Source organism: Kalmanozyma brasiliensis, assembly GCF_000497045.1.
Source record: "Kalmanozyma brasiliensis GHG001 unplaced genomic scaffold PSEUBRA_SCAF3, whole genome shotgun sequence".
NCBI lineage: Eukaryota > Fungi > Basidiomycota > Ustilaginomycetes > Ustilaginales > Kalmanozyma > Kalmanozyma brasiliensis.
The window spans coordinates 839,319-857,867 of NW_015961970.1; the positions used below are offsets into that span (position 1 = coordinate 839,319).

At 58.4% G+C, this 18,549-nt stretch overlaps 8 protein-coding genes across 8 annotated transcripts; 4 read left to right on the forward strand and 4 right to left on the reverse strand.

The window, feature by feature from the left end:
• Nucleotides 1–299: 299 nt before the first annotated feature.
• Nucleotides 300–1,874, forward strand: PSEUBRA_004189 (von Willebrand factor, type A; the record flags this gene model as incomplete). The annotated part of the gene is made up of 1 exon (XM_016437746.1): nucleotides 300–1,874. The coding sequence occupies one exon, from the start codon at nucleotides 300–302 to the stop codon at nucleotides 1,872–1,874; it is 1,575 nt and encodes a 524-aa protein (XP_016291293.1).
• A 163-nt stretch (nucleotides 1,875–2,037) lies between these two features.
• PSEUBRA_004190 (Arv1 protein) lies at nucleotides 2,038–3,102 on the reverse strand (the record flags this gene model as incomplete). Its single annotated transcript, XM_059465241.1, has 1 exon — nucleotides 2,038–3,102. The coding sequence occupies one exon, from the start codon at nucleotides 3,100–3,102 to the stop codon at nucleotides 2,038–2,040; it is 1,065 nt and encodes a 354-aa protein (XP_059321497.1).
• A 489-nt stretch (nucleotides 3,103–3,591) lies between these two features.
• PSEUBRA_004191 (Mitochondrial outer membrane translocase complex, subunit Tom22) lies at nucleotides 3,592–4,216 on the reverse strand (the record flags this gene model as incomplete). Its single annotated transcript, XM_016437753.1, has 2 exons — nucleotides 3,592–4,005; nucleotides 4,100–4,216. 2 exons carry the CDS (start codon nucleotides 4,214–4,216, stop codon nucleotides 3,592–3,594), a joined length of 531 nt encoding a protein of 176 aa, XP_016291294.1.
• Nucleotides 4,217–5,204: 988 nt separating this feature from the next.
• On the forward strand, nucleotides 5,205–5,885 carry PSEUBRA_004192 (Inorganic phosphate transporter Pho88; the record flags this gene model as incomplete). The annotated part of the gene is made up of 2 exons (XM_016437737.1): nucleotides 5,205–5,228; nucleotides 5,340–5,885. The coding sequence occupies 2 exons, from the start codon at nucleotides 5,205–5,207 to the stop codon at nucleotides 5,883–5,885; spliced, it is 570 nt and encodes a 189-aa protein (XP_016291295.1).
• Nucleotides 5,886–6,735: 850 nt separating this feature from the next.
• PSEUBRA_004193 (Casein kinase II, regulatory subunit) lies at nucleotides 6,736–7,767 on the forward strand (the record flags this gene model as incomplete). The annotated part of the gene is made up of 2 exons (XM_059465242.1): nucleotides 6,736–6,862; nucleotides 6,944–7,767. The coding sequence occupies 2 exons, from the start codon at nucleotides 6,736–6,738 to the stop codon at nucleotides 7,765–7,767; spliced, it is 951 nt and encodes a 316-aa protein (XP_059320520.1).
• Nucleotides 7,768–8,052: 285 nt separating this feature from the next.
• PSEUBRA_004194 (Enhancer of polycomb-like, N-terminal) lies at nucleotides 8,053–12,908 on the reverse strand (the record flags this gene model as incomplete). The annotated part of the gene is made up of 2 exons (XM_016437749.1): nucleotides 8,053–12,422; nucleotides 12,827–12,908. The coding sequence occupies 2 exons, from the start codon at nucleotides 12,906–12,908 to the stop codon at nucleotides 8,053–8,055; spliced, it is 4,452 nt and encodes a 1,483-aa protein (XP_016291297.1).
• A 1,402-nt stretch (nucleotides 12,909–14,310) lies between these two features.
• On the reverse strand, nucleotides 14,311–15,672 carry PSEUBRA_004195 (Fcf2 pre-rRNA processing; the record flags this gene model as incomplete). Its single annotated transcript, XM_016437762.2, has 1 exon — nucleotides 14,311–15,672. One exon carries the CDS (start codon nucleotides 15,670–15,672, stop codon nucleotides 14,311–14,313), a length of 1,362 nt encoding a protein of 453 aa, XP_016291298.2.
• A 394-nt stretch (nucleotides 15,673–16,066) lies between these two features.
• PSEUBRA_004196 (Sas10/Utp3/C1D) lies at nucleotides 16,067–18,358 on the forward strand (the record flags this gene model as incomplete). The annotated part of the gene is made up of 1 exon (XM_016437731.1): nucleotides 16,067–18,358. The coding sequence occupies one exon, from the start codon at nucleotides 16,067–16,069 to the stop codon at nucleotides 18,356–18,358; it is 2,292 nt and encodes a 763-aa protein (XP_016291299.1).
• Between the last annotated feature and the right edge of the window lie 191 nt (nucleotides 18,359–18,549).

Sequence of the window (18,549 nt, forward strand, 5' to 3'; positions counted from 1 at the left end):
TTGCTCTCTTAACGGTCAAGACGCTGCAGCGGTGCGCACCTTCAATTGTCGGCAAGGTCTGTTCGTCGAGCATTCACGCGAGAACCCCGAAGAACAGAGCGCAAGACTTCTAGACCCTTGCCCCCGAAAGTCCACAGCAGTCAAGCTCGTTCCCGCATCGAATGCTGTAGTGACGGTCCCGTCAGTCCTTCCAGTAGCATCAAAACGCCCGGCGCTAAGCTCTTGGTCGGGATCGTTCAAGGCTGCGATCTCCCACAATCTTCGGAAGGCTCAGCGCAGCTGAAACAAAGCACTTCAAAATGCCGGCAGGCTCCAGGACGTCCGGCGGCGTCTTCAGCATGTTCGGCGCCGCTGCGCAGCATCTGAACACCCAAGACCAGTCCAGCAATGCTTTTGCATCCACCTCCGGCGCATCGGTCTGGGACGAGCCAGGTCGCACCATGGACCTCGTCTTCATCATGGACGCAACAGGCTCCATGGGCAGCTACATCAACTCGGCCACCAAAAACATCGAGACCATCTGCGAAAACATCATCCGCTCCGAGCAGCTCAGCGGACCAGGTGCACTGCGCATCGGCCTCATCGCCTACCGCGACCATCCACCGCAGGATCACACGTACGTCGTCAAGAATTTTGGCTTTCACAACAAGGTGGAGAAGGTCAAGGAGGCGCTCAAGACGCTGTATGCCTCGGGCGGCGGTGATGGGCCCGAAGCGGTCACTGCAGCCATGAAAGCTGCGCTGAACCTCGACTGGCGTCCACACGCCACCAAGCTCGCTGTGCTGATCGCTGACGCCCCACCCCACGGCATCGGCGAGTACGGCGACGGCTTCCACGACGGCTCACCGGACGGCGAAGATCCTCTGCGCCTAGCCCGTCAATACGCCAAAGCGGGCATCCCGCTCTTCATGATCGCCTGCGAACCTGCGCTGTCGGGCTACCAGCACGCCGCCGACTTCTTCCAAGGTCTCGTCCAGATCACGGGCGCCATGCTCGTCCCACTCACCACCGCCAGCCTTTTGAGTCATGTCATCCTCGGCATCGCCGGCGAAGCCATGGACCTCGAGCGGCTCCACCGCGAGATCGGCGACGCCATCGCAGAACGCATCCAATCGCTCAGCCTCGAAGGCAACCAGTCCAATCCTATGGACGACGTCGCACGCGAACTCCACGAACGTCTCCTCCTCCGCAACGAAAACACCAAGCAGCTCTACATCGAGAGCATCTACCGCGACACGGACGAGTCTCGGCACAACATCCAAATCTGGGCCACCGCAGCCGATCTCGCATCGGCGAAACCCAACATCAAGCGCGTGGTGGGCTCGAGGTTGAGCGACAAGTACCTGCAGACTCGTCGGGCTACGTCGTCGTACAAGCCGTACGTGCCATTTCCGACGTCGACGGGCGGGGCGACGGGTGCGTTTGGTGGGTCGGCGACGTCGACAAGCCCGCAGCTGGGGTCGAGGAAGGTGGTCACCGAGTTCTCGACGTTCAGTGCGACACCGGCGAGCTTTCAGCAGGCCGGTTCACCGCCCCCTGCCGAGACGGCGACGTTCAGCGGTCCCTCGCCGCGCCTGTCGAATGGTGGGTTTGGGTATAAGAACACCCAAGGGTTTGCGTATCGCGGACGAGACGCGGCGATGATGGATGATGACGATGACGACGATGCGCACCGCGTCGATGGTGGGCGAGTGACAGAGGAGGAGGAGGCCAAGGACTCGACGAGCCTGCCTGTGACGCACGAGGACGGCGTCGTGCGGGTGCAGGGCGAGGACGGACAGACGCTCGCCTACCGCCAGGGCGCGATCTCGCTGGAACAGGTGAGGAGGTTGGCCATGCAGTCGGCGTACAGGGGAGGATTGGCGAGCGATTGAGGCGTACCCAGCCCAAACAGTTCAAAAGTCGGTCATTCTGACAACGCAATGAAGCACCATTCATCTTTCAGCCCGTCTCACCGGTTCGGTGCGTCTTGAGACGCTCCCTCGGCAGCACTTCGATCACAATTCTGAGGAACTTGAGTGGAAGGGTATCGTTCAATCAAGAGAGCCAGCTGTACAAGCCGGCACTAGCTGCCGCCTGGACGGTCCACGCGGCGCCCAGTATCAACGGGGACCACCACCTGCCCCTTCCCGCTTTTCCGCTGGTCGGAAGCACAGTCGCAATGGCAACACCCGCATTCAAACTCGCCAGGAAAGTGCGAATGATCCAGACCATCCAGCTCCTGTCTTCCCCTTGCACGCTCGGCTGGTGGGAGTGAGGGAATTTGGAGCTCCACAGCAACACGAATGACAGCAGCAAGAGTGGGGAGAGTTGCGACAGCAGCAGGGCTTTGCATCCGATCAGCGGGTCGGGTGTCTCTTTCACTGGATGGTCCTTTTCCGTTTTGCTTGTGCTGGACGGTGTGTGGGAGAGGGTGCGGATGGCGTAGCGGGTGAGCAGCCCGACGCAGAGCTGCAGAGCGAGAGTCTCGATCAGGGTGATGAGTAGGACGTTGGCATAGCTCACGAGGGTGGGGAGCATCGCATCCGCCCCCTGCTGCACCGTCTCACCCGCGCTCCAGAGAGGAGTGGCGCTACAGACGGCCTGCACTGCTTTGTCGTTGGTACGCGGAGTGAAGGCTGAGGGAAAGAACAGGCCCGCATGCACCGGCAGGGTTGTTCGCGCCCAGCTTACCAGCCTTCCCGACAACCTGCCGGCTGTGACTGGAGAGGGTGGGGCCGGCGGCTGAACGCACAGATAAAACCACCGGATATACGCATCTACCAACCCCAGAGCCAAGATCCGTTTGAACAGCGCCCACACCTCCCCCTTGCCTCCCGAGCTGTGTGGTGTGACCGAAGGCGAGGGACGCAAGATGCTAGACCGGTTGAAGAGCAGGTGTCGATACGCCGCGGGTTTGGCTAGGATGAGGTCGATGATCACGATCGGAAGGTCGTGTTCCAGATACGAGTCTGCTAGGACCACCGCCGAGGCGGACCCAGAGGCGACTGAAGGAGAAGGCGAGCAGACGGGCGAGGTGCATGGAGTGAGAACGATGTGGTCTCGCCCATAGCGCATGTAGAGCGAGGCGATGGGCGTTGCGCAGTGGATGCACATCGGCATGGTTGGCGATCAATGGCGTGTCGCCGTAGAATGTGTGCGGTCAAGCGCTATACAAAGCGCTTGTCTAGAGCCAATGTCATGTCAGAACGACAGACATGGTCGAGGGAGTCGAGAAGTGGTGAGTGAAGGTGAGAAGGGGAGCGATATTTGACGGCTGAGCATTGGCTCGTGCTCGCTCCACAGCACCCTTTTTTCGGACAACCCACGCTGCACTGTGAAGAACTCAAGGTTCGGAATGCATCAGCAACCTTGACGAGGTAGCTAACTTGTACAGTCTCAGGAGTTCGCTATCCAGCAGCACCAGTCAGCTCGCAAACGGTCTCTTCAGGGTCGTGTGATTGGATCGAGAGGTGCGTGATAAGATTGCAAGTAGAGCACGAGGGCTGATGTGGTTTTGTTTCGCGGCTGAGCTGCATCGACGTTTCGTCTGCTCCCACAGCATCGCCTGAGATGGTCATTAATGTACAATAGGGCAAATGGTTACCTCGCTTAGAATCCAGGAGGACGCAATCCCTGAGGAGCGGGAGCCTGGGCCTGGTACTGACCTGCGCCCTGCTGACCCTGCTGACCCGCTGCACCTGTTGGAGGAGCCAGCATGTGCTGTGCGCCCTGCTGTTGCGCCATCATCTCCTTCTCCTGCGCAACGATCCTCGACTCGTCCTCGACCGCGAGTGCGAATGGCAGGCCGACGAGCAGCGCCGAGGTGGTGACAACCCAAACGAGCTTGCCGGCGAGCAGAGAGCCTGTGAAGGCGTACGATGTGGTGGTGTTGAACGTGGATGCGATCGAACGGCGCGTGCTGGGCGGGATGATATCGCGGAGAGCAGAGATACGCTCCCATACAGACTCCTCGTGAAGAGCAAGACCTCGTTCGGACACTTCAGAGTCGTCCGAGAAATCAGACTGTCAATCGCAAAGGTGCGAACAAAAAAGGGTGGGAGAGTGTTGTCAGTCGTGAGGCGGATGATATATAGTGAGACAGGGAGTGAGAGCTTACCTCGGCATCGGACTCTTCCTCCTCCTCCCAGTCGTCGTCGTCCGCAGCAGCGGCAGCAGCAGACGTTCGCTGCTGTCGGAGGATCTCCTCGTCGGGGACTTCTTCCAAGCGAACCATGGTGAGGTGATGCAGCTATGTCCGTTCGAGCTTGTGTCTGCGAGGTAGGTTGGATAGCGTCGTTGGGTATCGTCAGCTTGGTGATACGCGCGAGACGATGACACAGAATCGAGATGAAGAGAAGAGGATGAACATGCATCGCCTTTGCCAAAGTGGAGAGGGGATGACACGCTGGGAGAATTTCACGCCTTCCGGCTTCCGGACTGCGACTTTTCGAGGCTGCTCCTCAGTCTCTCTCAAAAATTTGTGGTCTCTCGATCAAGCACGAGACTGAGCAAAGCCAACCTTCTCGAAACAGCGATAACTCTAACATGCGGGCTCAAAGCGCAGAAAAAGAAAAGAGAACTGCAGCACCTAGGATTCCCGCGTGGTCCCCCACCGCAGTACTGACTAGGCGATACCTTGCTTAACTTCGCAGATCGGACGGGATGCGGTGCTTTCAAGGTTCTATGGCCGCAGATGTGAAGTGATCACATTGAGCACAATATATACCACACTAAAGCACCTGTGGTCGTGACTTTGCTCGGCGACCGTTCGCAATGAGCCTACCTAGATGTCGATGATTGGCTGCTTTGATCAGTAAGGCCTTCTCTAGCAGTTCAGATATCGTTTCAGGCTCTCAGGGCTTTGAGAAGGCTCTGACGGCGCCAATGTGAGCAATCTAGAAGACCACGTATGGCAGAAGGCAAAGGAAGTTGGCAGACGGAAAGGCCCAAGGGTGGCGTGGCTCCTTCCACGTCTTCCTTGCGGCAGCTCTGCTTCCGGGCCAAACCCCATTTTGTAGAAAATCAAAGCTTGAGGCACACTCTCACTCGACTCAGCGCAGCAGCTCGGCAGCCCCACAGCGCATTGTGCCATTTCTTCTTGACCGACAAAGCTCAATATCGCTCGCGTGTTCCTCTCCGTCCTCTGACCATCATCAACCCTCTCTATCACCCAACCATCCTTCACCCCTCGTGCTTCCGGGCGTGAGCATATTCTATACATCATGAGCGGAGCTATCGGAAACATGGTAAGCATCTCCCGTCCTGCATCTGACGCTTTCGCCATTCAGCATCAGCACGCCTCGCAAGGCCGAATCGACCGCTGACAATCAGGTTACTCTTCGTTCACCTCTCCGCAGGCCTTCATGTTTGGCGCCATGCAAGTCGCCAAGCGCATCCCGTTCGATGACAAGCCCGAGTACATTCAGTACGCTCGTGCCGGATACGTTGCCTTGCAGCTCCTCTGTCTTGCCGTGTACTACTACTGCTCGTTCCGCGTCAAGAAGGCGAACGACCTCACCGTCATCAAGTACGTCAACGCTAAAAACCCCATGTCTCAAGAACCCGGAGAGCTGGTCACCACCACCAACCGCGACTACGACCTCGCCGAAATCTCCAAGTCGACGCGCGGCATCCTCATGGGCTGTGCCATGGTCGGCTTCATGCACCTCTACCTCGGCTACACCAACCCGCTTGTCATCCAGTCGATTCTGCCGTTGAAGAACGCACTCGAGTCCAACATGGCCAAGATCTGGGTTTGGGGCCAGCCCGCACAGGGTGATCTCAAGCGCCCCTTCAAGGCTCCCCCCGGACTGTTCGGCGCCGCTGGCCAGGCCGGCCCCCAGACCGACAAGGCCGCTATCAAGGAGGCTGAGAAGGCTGGTTCCGGCAAGAAGGACGAGTAAGGTTGGGGAAGATTCAGGATGCCGAGCATAGGTCACAATTTTGCTTTGCGTTGCCTCCGTCCTTGCTTACCCTTTTTGCCGCGCAGAGCGCTCACACCGCCGCTACGCTGTCTTTTCTTTACTCATGTACATACCACGCATCCGCTTGATCGTCGGCGTACCGTCGATTCCATCTGTAACATGATCATTCACGAAAGATACCTCTAGAACGAAAGGCTGTCGAGTGAGACTGACACGCTGGCTGTCCTCAAATCCCCAACGGCATCCGGCATCACGAACAATAATTCACGCTGCGATGTCTGCTTCAATGCACACCAATAACCATTGCTACAGGATTGCAGCGACCGCAGACGAAGCAGGGCATCGCTTTGTTTAGACGATGTCGTGGATGGTGATGTGCTGCTTAGCCTCTGCACGAAGCAGCTCGTCGCGGCGGCAGCTCAAGACAAAATCCGATTTCCGTTTCCTGGCAAAAGCTCCATCGCGAGAGGATCACGCAAATTGGCCAACCACTTTTTGGTCCTTATCCTCCATCATCGATCGCTACCTTTGTTTCGCCTACCACCACGGCCGCCAGCTGCCGCCTTCTGCACTCGTTCATCTTCCACCCTCCCTTAGCAAAGCTTTGACAGGAGACCGCGCTCCGCACGTACCACCGACGACTCGGTTTGCCAACAGAAGAGTCGATCGCAGTCGCATTACGCTTCCAGCGCCGAGCTCGTCCGCAGCATCACAGCACACGCACAGTTGATAGCAGAAGAACGAGACTTCACTGCACCGCACGCGCTCGTACACGGAGGCACCACAATCTCCAGCTTCGGCACAAGACACACACACACCTACGCACAATATGAGCTCGGCCGTACGAGACCCGCTCGAGGGCGACATCCCGTACGTCGACGGGGAGCAGATCGAGGAAGACGAGGAGGAGGAAGAGGAGGATGTGCCCATTGGCGCGTACGAGGATGAGATCTATGGTAAGCCCCATCCTCCTTCATTCGCGGCTCCCATAGCGAATCGCTGACATGACCTTGAATGCTTTGTTCCCAACTCGATAGAATCAGAATCGCCCTCGGAAAGTGGCACAGAGTCTCTCACCTGGATCTCGTGGTTCTGCTCCCTGCCGGGTCACGAATACTTTGCCGAGGTAGGCGAAGACTTTATCGAAGACGACTTCAACCTTACGGGACTCAACGCGCTCGTTCCGTTCTACAAAGAAGCCCTGGAAATGATCCTCGATGTGGAACCACCTGAGGAGGACTCACTCAAGATCCCGGACGTCTCGATCGTCGAATCGTCCGCCGAACTGCTCTACGGGCTGATCCACCAACGATACATCCTGACGCGACACGGGATGCAGCAGATGGTGGAAAAGTACGAGGCGGGTCATTTCGGCTACTGTCCTCGCGTCTTTTGCCATTCTCACCCGGTCCTCCCTTGTGGGCGAAGCGATCTACCTGGCTTGGACACGGTGAAACTCTTCTGCCCCAATTGCGTGGACAACTACAGTCCGCCAAGCAGTCGCTTTCACGGCGTAGACGGCGCGTTTTTTGGTACCACCTTCCCCCATCTCCTCTACCAATGCTACCGGGATCTTTTCCCATCCATCATCGCACCCAAACCAACATCCGACGTCGGTGACCACCAGATCACTCTTGGCCCCCAACCCACCCCCAGCACCACAGAAGAGACAGCAACACCAGCAGAGCCAGAGGTGCACAGAACAATCCACCCCGACCAACTCGGCAAACGCGTCCCCTACAGCAGAATCTACACCCCCAAGATTTATGGGTTTAAGGTCAGCGAGTACGCCAAAACAGGCCCGAGGATGAAGTGGATGCGCATGCGACCTACCGCTCTTGACCAGTTGGATCGCGTTTGAATGCAATGGCAAGATTTGATTTTGTTACCGTTCCAAGAGTTTGGCGTGAGATCTGAGCAGATGCCCCCCGAGCCCCGCCGCGGCGTCAGTGTGTGTATCTCATCTGCATCGCATCTCATCGTTCGCGCCGGCATCTCTGCCTCGCACAATCACGCTGAGAGAAGCCAAAAGGGCCGAGCAAAAGCCAAGTTCGCAATTGTAGAAACCACGTCTGAAACTATATACAAGTGAAACGAATGCGAACGAGACCTGAGATGTAAAAATGGAAAAGTGGTGGAGGAGGTATCAACCTTGTTGCGTCTGGGGCGAGGCGCGTGTAGCCAGATGCGGTGAGCCTGCCGTGCCTCCATTAGCGGCGGCGGCGGCAGCGGCAGCGTTCTTGAGCTGCTGCTGCTGAACGGCGTGCAGGTTCATGCTCGCCTGAACCGGAGAAGCGTGGTACGATACGGGCGAGCCCACGGCCATCATCTTTGCGTTGGCCGCATTGGTCGCTGCGGCGATGGCAGCTCGGTTCGCCGCCGAGATCTGCGGCGACGGCGAGTTGGTCGCGTTGGTCGTGGCGGTGCCGTTGTGCACGGGCGAGCTGCCGGCCATGGCGCCGTTGATGCCATTGGCAGCGAAGCGCGGAGAGCCGGCGGTGGAGGCGCGAGACATGGCAGGCGAACCTTGGTTGGAAGCATTGCCGTTGACCTGGGCCTGTTGCGCCTGCTGGGCCTGTTGACCTTGCTGTTGCGCACCAAAGGCAGCCTGAGCAGCCTGCTGCGCGATTTGCAGCGCCCGATTCGGTGGCAAGCGCAGGTTCATGTTGGCGTTTTGCGCAAGAGCAGCCTTCATCGCCATCAGCTGAGCTGCGTTCGCATTGCCCTGTTGACCTTGCAGCATCTGAGCCTGTTGCTGCAACGCCTGGTACTGTTGCAGATTCGCAGCACCGTTCTTCATCTGCGCTGCTGCCAAGCTGAGGTTCAGGTTGAGCGCACCCGCTTGCTGCTGCTGCTGCTGCTGCTGCTGTTGCTGCTGTTGCTGCTGTTGCTGCTGAGGCATTACCATACCCGCTTGCATCACGGGCGAGGGGTTGGTTCGACCACCGTTTTGTCCGTTGGCTGCCGCTGCAGAGACAGGAGACGCTGACGTGCGCCCCATCTGCTGTTGAGGCTGCGAGCTTACCCTAGCGTGTTGCATCGGCGGGCTGCCAGCGTTTCCATTCATGCTGAGGCTGAGGTTCATCCCAAAGGGCTGAGCGGCGTTGGGCACGGTGAAGGCGGCAGATTGCATGGGCGAAGAGTGCGCCATGCCTTGCTGCGGCATCGATCGCGCCAAGTGCTGCTGCGCCTGCTGCATCTGTGCTTGAATGGAAGTGGTGTCGAACGGCATGGACTGGCCAAGCAGGTGCGTCTGACCTTGAGCGGCAGCGGCCGCCATCTGCATCTGCAATTGCATCTGCATTTGGATGGGCATCTGCATCTGCATCTGCACTGGCAAGCCGATCTGCTGCTGTTGAGGCTGCTGCTGCTGCGTTACTCCGCTGAGACGCCTTTGCTGCTCCTGCTGCTGTTGCTGTTGCTGAGCCACTGCTTGCGCTTGCAACTGCTGCTGCGCCGCGGCAAAGGCTGCCAGTTGGGCCTGTTGGGTATTGTTGTGCGACAGCGACATGATCTGGCTGCCAAAGGGCTGCGGCAGCTGTTGCTGGGCGCCCGCTTGCTGCTGTTGTGCCTGCGGCTGCGACGGGACTCCGGCTTGCTGTGGCAATGGCTGTTGTTTTTGATGCTGCTGTTGCTGCTGTTGCTGTTTTTGTTGCTGCTGCAGGAGCGCGGCTTGCTGGGCCTGAGCCTGGGCCGCCGCTTGCGCCTGTGCCTGTGCCTGAGCGGCGGCGACTTGCTGTTGTTGCTGCTGCTGAAGGATGGCCATCTGGAGCTGTTGCTGTTGCGCTTGCAGCTGCTGCGCCTGCAAGGCACTCTGTGAGCCACCTCCGCCTGTCGCTGCCGCAGTGCGAGCTGCCGACGGCATCGGAAGGGTGGCAGCATTTGGGATGCCAGGCAGGACTGCGCTTGCAGCGGCCGCAACGGGCGTAGCCGAGACCTTGGCAGAGGCAGCGACAGCGTTGGCAACCGCCGAAGACGTAGAGGTCACCGGCTGATCCACGTAGCCTGCGGGTTTGGCAGCCGGTGCCTCAGCGGCCGCCTGTGCTTGTTGAAGGTTGGTGAGATCCGTCGACAGCTTCAGCAGATCCGATTCTTCCAGCAGTGTCATTCTGTATCGCATGAACTTCTGGTCAAAGTCGTCCAAGACCGCTTCGTCATCGTCCTCCATGCCTCCAAGCGCCGTGAGACCGAGACCAGCAAAGCGACCAGACTCGTCGTCGTACCGCCATTGCTCTTCCAATCGGGTCCATCGTTGCAACTCCCGTTCAGGATCGGCCACATCGTCTTCCAAATCTTCGCTGTCGGACGCATCCTGCTGGTGCAGCTCGTTCTCGCGTTTGTCGTGCTCCTCGTCCAGGCCAAGCATGTCGATGTCGCCAACTTCGGTGGCCTGAGTGCTGACGACGCCGACTGAGGTGCCGCTGAGACGAGAGCGATCGCTCGAGATCGATGACGTGCTCGAGGTATCAGAGTGCTGCGAGCCTGAGACTTCCTCGTGCGCATTCGAGACAGGCGCGGATGCAAAAGGCCCGCTGCGTGCAAAGGGACCACCGAAGGTGCCATTGTCGTGATGGAGAAGCGACTGCACCGCGGGATGAGCCGTAGAAGCCAGCAGCTGTGGATGAAGATCTGGCGTGAAAGCGAAAGGTCCCGTCAACGCCTTCTTCGTGGAAGGCGGCGAGCTGTGCAAAGTGGAGTCCGACAGCGTCGCGTCGGGCTCGGCGGTCTGCGCATTGCTAGGTTCCTTCTCTTCGATGCCTGGGAGCTTGGACATGGTTCGGCCGTAGCGTGGCCAGTCGGCGAGATTCGTCGGCACAGGACTAGGAACGGGAAGGCGACGATCCAAGAAGACGCGGCCACCACGGCCGACGCGCCTGCGGAACGAGGGCGGTCGACCGGCCCGTGTGGAGAGAGGCGAGAAAGTCAGCGGGTCCTCCGAGGCCTCGGCATGGATAGGCCGGAAGGCTCGCAGGGGCGCCGGCGCAGGGATCGGTTGGAAGGCGGCATCGCTGCCCTCTTCCCAGCCAAGGTCGGTGTCGGCTTTGCGCAGACATTCGCGTTCGATGTACGCCTGCACAGCGTGCACACGTTCGAGAATCGCTGAGCCCATCCCAGACACACCACCGGCCGACGCAGACGCCGCACCGGCAGCGGAGCCATCGGCCTCGCCACCGCGCGACTTGCGTCCCGCCAGCTTGATGGTCGTTGCAGCTTCGTCGGCCTTGCGCTTCTTCTTTGCTTGCCCGGACGCAGACTGTGTCGGATCTCTGCGTTCTCCTGAGATGAGCTCTTCGTCCTCCAAGCCCTGCTGTGGGCCCACGATGCCCCATTGTCGCTTGATGTCCATGAGATCCTTGACGGTCTCCCAGCAATCCCGGCTCTGCCGCAACGAGGCGCGCTTGGTCTTTTCGCGCTGTGCTACAAGCTCGGTCAGTGCCACGGCATGCTCGAGCTCGGCGCGCAGTCGGATCATCTTTTCGATGTGAAGCGCATCGGTCTTTCGCGTCTTGCGGATCTGCTTGACCTCACGTCGACGGAAGCAGACGTAAGGATCACTGTCGTTGGTTTCGTCGAAGTTGAGCGAGGGAGTCACTGGTTGGCCATCGCGATCTTCGCGCCGGCTCTTCCAGTGTGCGTAGACGACGGTGGCCAAGATTTTGAGGTCGGCCAAGTTCTTGTAGGGGTTGATGGGCGACCATTCCGTTGATGAGGGGGGTCGGATTACGGGAGCGCCGGCGTTGGAAGGTCGACGGGAGGAGCCGCCGGCACTGGCACCGACGCTCTTCTCCCAGCTGAGAACGGGCAAGTCGGGCTGGGCGAGGGCAGAGATGGAGGAGGATGGCTCGAAGTAGGCGACGAGCTCTTCTGATGTTGGGATCTTGGTGACGTCCAGATGAAGGAAGGGGACCTGCTCGGTGGTAACCTGCTCGAAGACGGTCATGATCATCTCGAACTGATCTTCGGAGAGTGGGCGATAGCTGCTCTGGTTTTCCGAGATGAGCTTCTCGATGGCGTCCTCGCGTAGCTTCTCCTTGGCTTTGCCCTTGCCTCCGCTTCCAGCGAGAGGGCCTGTCTTGGCGTTGCGAATGGCCGCTGTCAACGCCTCCTGGGCGTTTGCATTTCGTGTCTCGAGCCAGTCCTGGTCATCTTCGTCCATGTTATAGCTCGGCCCCTTGATGCAATCCTCGACCGTATCCGAGAAGCGGATGTAAGTAACCGGATCCGAGTAGACCCCAGAGGGGTAAAGCTGCGAGAACTCGGCATTGGAGAGCGTGCCGTGCGCATCGGGAACGGGAATGCTGTAGGCGGCTTTCGCTGCCTCTGCTGTCGCATTGCCTTCTGCGGTCGCGAGCTGATTTGAGGACAGTGCGGCCTGCAGATGGTGTTCCGAGATTTCGCTGGCGTCGACACCCAGATTAGAGTCCTGAGCGTGGTCCTGGCCTTCGAACTCGGGCTCCGGCCCCGCCACCACCGAAGTGGCGGCGTTGAGCAGATGCGACCCGCGTTGAACGCATACTGTTGTGATCGAGTGCGCGGATCGGATGGCGAGCGTGGTTTGTGAATAGCGATTGTAGAGGAAGATTCGATGATGTCGAATCGAATCGAATCATCATGGCGAAGAGAACGCGGAATGGGGTGTTGGTTGTGTTGTGTAGACAGTGATGAAGTGGTGGGTCAAAGTTGGAAAGGAAAGGAGAAGGTGACGAGCAAGATCCAAGTACCACCATCAGATTGGTCAAATATCAAAACGTGGATGATCGCGACAAGAGCGAAGTTGAATGGTGACGAGGGCGAAATTCGCGTCATTTGTCCGGGTAGAAATGGAAAATCGAGGCAGGAGGATGAGAGAAATTGAAATTGGAAAAAGTCAGTGGATGAACGCGTTGAGAAGGGGTCTGCAGGTGCGCGGGGCCACTTACGCTTCTGCCTATATGAGAGCTTTTTGTTCCTGACTCTGCTGGACGATGTCGCAGCAGGGACAGGAGCCGCGCTTCTCGCCATTCCGGATGGTGACGAGTTACAAGGTAGCCGTCGCGCCCATCCAAGAAGATCAAGAGGGCACTAGAGACGGCAACGACGACGAAACAAGACGGTGCGCGGAGCTAAATCTGGAGGAAGGAAAGTCGATGTCCGCTCCGGAAGGTTGTTGAGAAATGTTGTGGTAGAAGGCTGGCTTCTGACGTTGTCAAGAACGATGTCGAGGACAAGCTTTGAGGATACCGAGAGGTGAAAGGGATCGTGAACGCAGCGCAGAGCAATTGATGGTCGCGGGGGTATGTAGGTCAAAGCAGGACCTTTCTAGTGTACAAGAGACTCAAAAATTGGTGGCTCAAAACGATTCCTGATGGCGACGACGACGAACAACGATGGTAGCGTAGGTGGTGATGAAGGGGGCTGTCGAGAGAAGAAAATGCCAGGTCGAGCAGGTCGTGACGAATATCAGGTTTCCAACTAAGGAACCCGACAAAGAAGGTGGATGATGAACAAGAACGGGCGGATGGAAGGATGGCGAGGGTGTGAAGAGGCGAGGAGGTGGATGCGAGGACGAAAGAGGCGTCCAAGATCTGGATGAGAGAGCGTAAGACCCGGATGGGATGAGGAGTAGGAAAGAGGGATGAGGAGGAGGAAGGCGGGATATTTCGAGCAGATTCAACTGTTGACGGGTTGAAAATCTGGAGAAGAGGATGGAAAAGGCGAAAAGGACGCGCGCAAGTCAGATGCGAAGAGGCGAGGGGGGGCAAAGGGGAAGATGGTAAGAGAAAGTCGAGCCGATACGGCAGCTCACGGCGCAGAGCTGATGGGAGGGGTTCGACGCGTTTTGGGAAGAGATTTGGATTTGGCGAAAAGGGGGATTTCCACAGGAAACAGGCAGAAACGACCAACTCGCGCGAAGACTCAGCCAAAGACGAGTCAGAGAAAGAGATGGGTCAGAGATGAGCAACGGCGAGCAGCAGACCACTGTTGAAAATGCTTGAATATTGGGCAAGAAGCAGCTCGAGATCGGAAATTGCTTGAGAGGGAGGAGGCCTGGCTGAGCCAAAACGTAGGACAGCTTTTCTGCTTGCCTGGTTGCAGACGCGAGTTTCCGACGATTTTCCTTTTTCCAATTTGGCAAGGGCCCTGGTGCTGTGCAGCAAGGCTCTGCTCTTCTGCGACTCGCGATTGGCCGGCTTGCTGGAGCGGCGTGTCGCTGAGAATGCGGGCGTGAGCAATGAATCGGAAGATGTGCAGATCGGTCAAACGGATCGCACGATCGACGCGATCCTCTAAAGACGTCTGCTTCTGGGCATCAAGGCGGCAGATGCTGGACTGAGATTGCTGAGCTTCCTGAGGGACCTGTCCACGACGCTTGATAGCATGATGGATCAGGCGGACGATGAAGGATTCGTATGGCAGGATTGTTTCACGTGCGCTTCTTCTTGGAAGGAGGCTTGCGACGACCATTGTAGTTGGAGCGATGACTAGCTTGCGATTCGGCAAACTTGCGCTTGGCGTACGACGCAGCCTCTGCATCTCGGATGAGTTCCTCGACCACAGTGCGACCCCTCTCCTGACGGGACAGGACAGCCTTGGGTTCGAGCGGCGAGGCGATGATCTTACCGATCTGGGCGAACTTGGGCATGGCCTGGTTCTTGGCCGAACCTCGATAGAAGCGCTTGGGATCGAGCGCATTGCGCAGTCGTAGCGCTTGGACCTCGCGACGCAGTTGCTGAGCAGAGGCGAGACGAGCATCGCCGCCGGTCGTCTTGGCGTGGCCGGAGTCGACGGCTGACTGCTTCTTGAGGGCAGCGAGACGTGATGCGGATGCGCCAAACTCGGGCATGTCGAACCAGCTCGAGCCGGTCGAGGTCTGAACAGTGCGTGCATGCTTCGACTTCTTCCTGTCGGCTTCGATCGGAGCTTGATCAAGATTTTCGATTTGCTTGTCGAGCTTGGCCTGGGAAGAGCTTGGCGCTTTGCTAGGGATCGAATGCGCCTTCGCCATCTGGTGCTTGGCCTTGACTACGAGAGGCATCGGCTTGGCAGAACGCTTCGAGGTTGCTGCGTTATCCGAGACAGCTTCGAATGAAATCACATCCTGATTGTCCTCGAAGCGGCTCTGAGCAGTAGGGGCGGGCGCTCGACTCTTGAAGGCTTGCTGCGATGCCTTCAACAACGCATCCAGATCGGGTGTGGTGTCGTCTTCTTCTTCACCGTCGTCTGAGGACGAGTCCGAGCCTGAGCTGTCATCTGAGTCTGAACCGCTGTCGGAGCTCGAGCTAGAAGAATCCTCGTCGTCGCTAGAGGAGGCTTCCGAAGGTATTGATGCAGGTGCTTCCTCTTCCTCTGACACGGGTGCAAGGCTGGATTCTCGGATGAGACTCTCTTCTTCAGGTAAAGTTGACTGCGGCAGGTCGCCATCAGTATCCAGCTCTTCCGATGCTTCTCGCGTCGAAGCCAGAAGGCTGTCCTCGTCAATAACGGTGAGACTCTCTGGGTCCACCGAGCGTGAACGCGAGCGAGTCGAGCGCCTTAATGGAGGCTGGAGTGAAGACGCTGTCTTCTTCTTCGGTGAAGCGCGCGTCGACTTTGATGGAGAAGAGGCAGCAGATGTCGAAGCCTGAGAGGACTTTTGCGATGCGACGGCGCTTGTGCTTGCGCTTCCAGCGTCGAAGAACGGCGAAGCACTCCGCAAGCGAGCGCCACGCATAGGCTGTACGCGCTTGGACGGGCTGTCCGCCTCTTTGGCTGGGGAGCTCTGTCGACCTCTTCTGGTGGTCGGCATGATTGCGGACCGGTTGGCAAGGATTTAGTATAGTGATGAGCTGGTCGGCAAGGTTTGGTGGGAGGAGGCACGAGCGGAAGGAGTGAGCCACGCAAGTTCTCCTCGTCTTCCTCGGTTGCCAAAATTTCATAGCTCGAGGACCCTGTCCCACTCCCAAGTCTTGCCGTTGCTGAAATTTTGGCTGACAGGTCCACCTGAATGACTAAGAGAGACGTAATACAGCTCAGCCCTTTTCCGAAGATGGCTGCAAGCTGCAGGCTTTGGCCTTGAAATTTTTCAAGCGGAGAGCAAGGGTCCCGCAGACAAGCGGGCGGCATAGCTAATTTCGCTTTCCTCCTCCTCATCACACCAGACCCTCTGTGCGTAGCCATCGACGCTACCTCATACACACAGCATGGCGGGACGTCGGAGCCCGAAAGGTCGCCGCAGTGGCGATCCTTCGCTCAGCCGCTCCGCAGGCTTTGACGACATTCCTAGGGATGACGAGGATCTCTTCGAAGCCAGCCGAGATCAGATTCTTCTGGACGGCCAAGACCGTGGCATCGACTCGGACGACGACATGGACGTCGGGCTCAACGATCGGGAGGTCTTGGGAATCGATGAAGCTCGCTCTGATGAAGACGAGGATGCCGATCTGGACGACGATGAAGATGCCGAGGCTTACGACGAGGACGAGGCATATCCGTCTCAAGGCCGCCGCGGAATTAAAAAGGCCGACATCGTGGTCTCGAGCGACGACGACGATTTAGATGACGACGAGGAGGACGATGAAGATGCAGAGGATGGACAGGAGCTGCACGAGAACGACCGCGGCTGGGGCGCCAACAAGCGCGCCTACTACAACACAAACGACCTGGACGCCATGGACTCCGACTCGGACATCGACGAGGAGCAAGCTCGCGAGCTTGAGCTCAAGGAGGTCAAACGCCTGCAGAAGAAGAGCCGAAGCGCCATGGACGATTCGGACTTCGGTCTCGGCGGCGACGACGTGGACAGCGAACTCGTCAAATCAGCTCAGGACGCTGGCCGGGAGCAGCGAAGGCGCGAGCTCGATGGCGACGACAGCATCACCGCATCCCCTCGCAGCAAGAAAGCTGCTGCCTTTCCGAGCAAGTCCAACGGCGTCACTACACAGGCAAACGACGAGGCGAGTCGTCGGGCACGACTTGCCAAGCTTCAGCAGTCAAGCCCAGAAGCTGTCGCGCTCGCCGGAGAGTACGCCGACATGCTCGAAGACTTTGGACGCGCCGACGCTCTGCTCAAGAAGATGATGGTTGAGCAGCCCAAGAATGCTTCTCTCGAGGTGATGCACGTTCATTACCAGACACTCGCCACCTACATCACCACCATGACCTTCTACTTCCACCTGCGCGCCACTGCCGAATTCGCCAATGATCCTGCCAAGCTTCGAGCGCATCCGGTCATGCAGCGGATGATGTGTCTCAAGCAAGGTCTGAGTGTCATGGAGGATCTCGGTCTTACTTTTGATGGCCAGCGCACGCCAGGCACGAATGGCGGATTGTCGTCGGACGAGATGGACGAGATGAACATGCTCAGCCAGGGCAGCGAGGACGATGACTTGGGCGATCTGGACGAAGACGAGCTGGCCGATCTCATGGCAGACGCCGGCGGAAAAGAAAACGCGGCTCCCGTCAAGGTCGGAAAAAAGAAGAGCAACAAGCAGGAGTACGACGATAAGGACTACGAAGAGGCGACCTCCAAGCCGAAGCCGAAGAAGAAGGCTGCCGCCGACAAGCCCAAGAAGAAAGCGACCAAGGCTAAGAAGCCAGAGCCTGTTGCACCGCTGGCGGCCGGGCTCGCGGACCTCAACGATGAGCCCGTGCTCCAAGTCAAGCTTAAGAAGAAGGGCAGCGCCGGCAGCTCTGCCACGAGCAATCCGTTTGCGGTGTCCGACAACGCCACCAACTTTGACGATGCGACGTTTGGCGAGATGTCGGGACTGTCTTCGATCGATTCGGCGGAGCGAGCGGCGAGGAAGCGCTCGTTGCAGTTCCATGCATCCGCGATCGAGAGCAAGGCACTGCAGCGCTCCAAGGCTGCCAAGGAGCGTCAGTCGGGTGATGCAGACATCCCCTACCGCGATCGCGAACGAAGCCGAGCCGGCGTCGAAGCGACCAAAGCTGCGCGTGAAGCGAAACTGCAGCAGCAGCTCAACGGTGGCATGGGCAAGGACGTCGCTCTGGACGGCCAGGATGGGTGGGGCCAAGCAGACGAGAAGGACTGGCGCGATGTTATGGGTCAGTCCTCCGCCTCTTCTTCACGTCTCAGTGGATCCGCCAACGACGACGATGGCGACGACGACGCTGCCGACTACTACGATCTTGTCACGTCCTCTCGCAAGCGCGCCCGTGCCGAAGCCAAGGAAGAGTACGACGAAGCACGTAACGCCGAGCGCTTCGCACTCATGGAAGACGACGTCTTGGAAGACGGCCAACACCGCGGCATCAACCGCCAGATCGAGAAGAACAAGGGCCTCACACCGCATCGCCCCAAGACGTCGCGCAACCCGCGTGTCAGGAAGAGACTCAAGTACGAGCAGGCCAAAAAGAAGCTCGGCTCGCGCCAGGCCGTGTTCAAGGGCGGTCAGTCGAGCCTCCAGGGTGGATACGGAGGAGAAGCGTCCGGTATCTCGACTCACTTGGTCAAGTCGAGGAAGCTTGGTTGAAGTTGTCCGCAGCCGGCTATCCACATCGCACTTTTTGGAGCCTTCTTTTCCACATCGCTTTTCTGTGCAATCTTACACTTTTTCCAAATTCTGAGTCATTTGGAGCCAGAAGGTGGTGTGGCTTGCTACAAGACTTGAGCGCCGAACTAAGATCGATGCAATTCTTCATTACTACGCCTCTTCTGCATTGC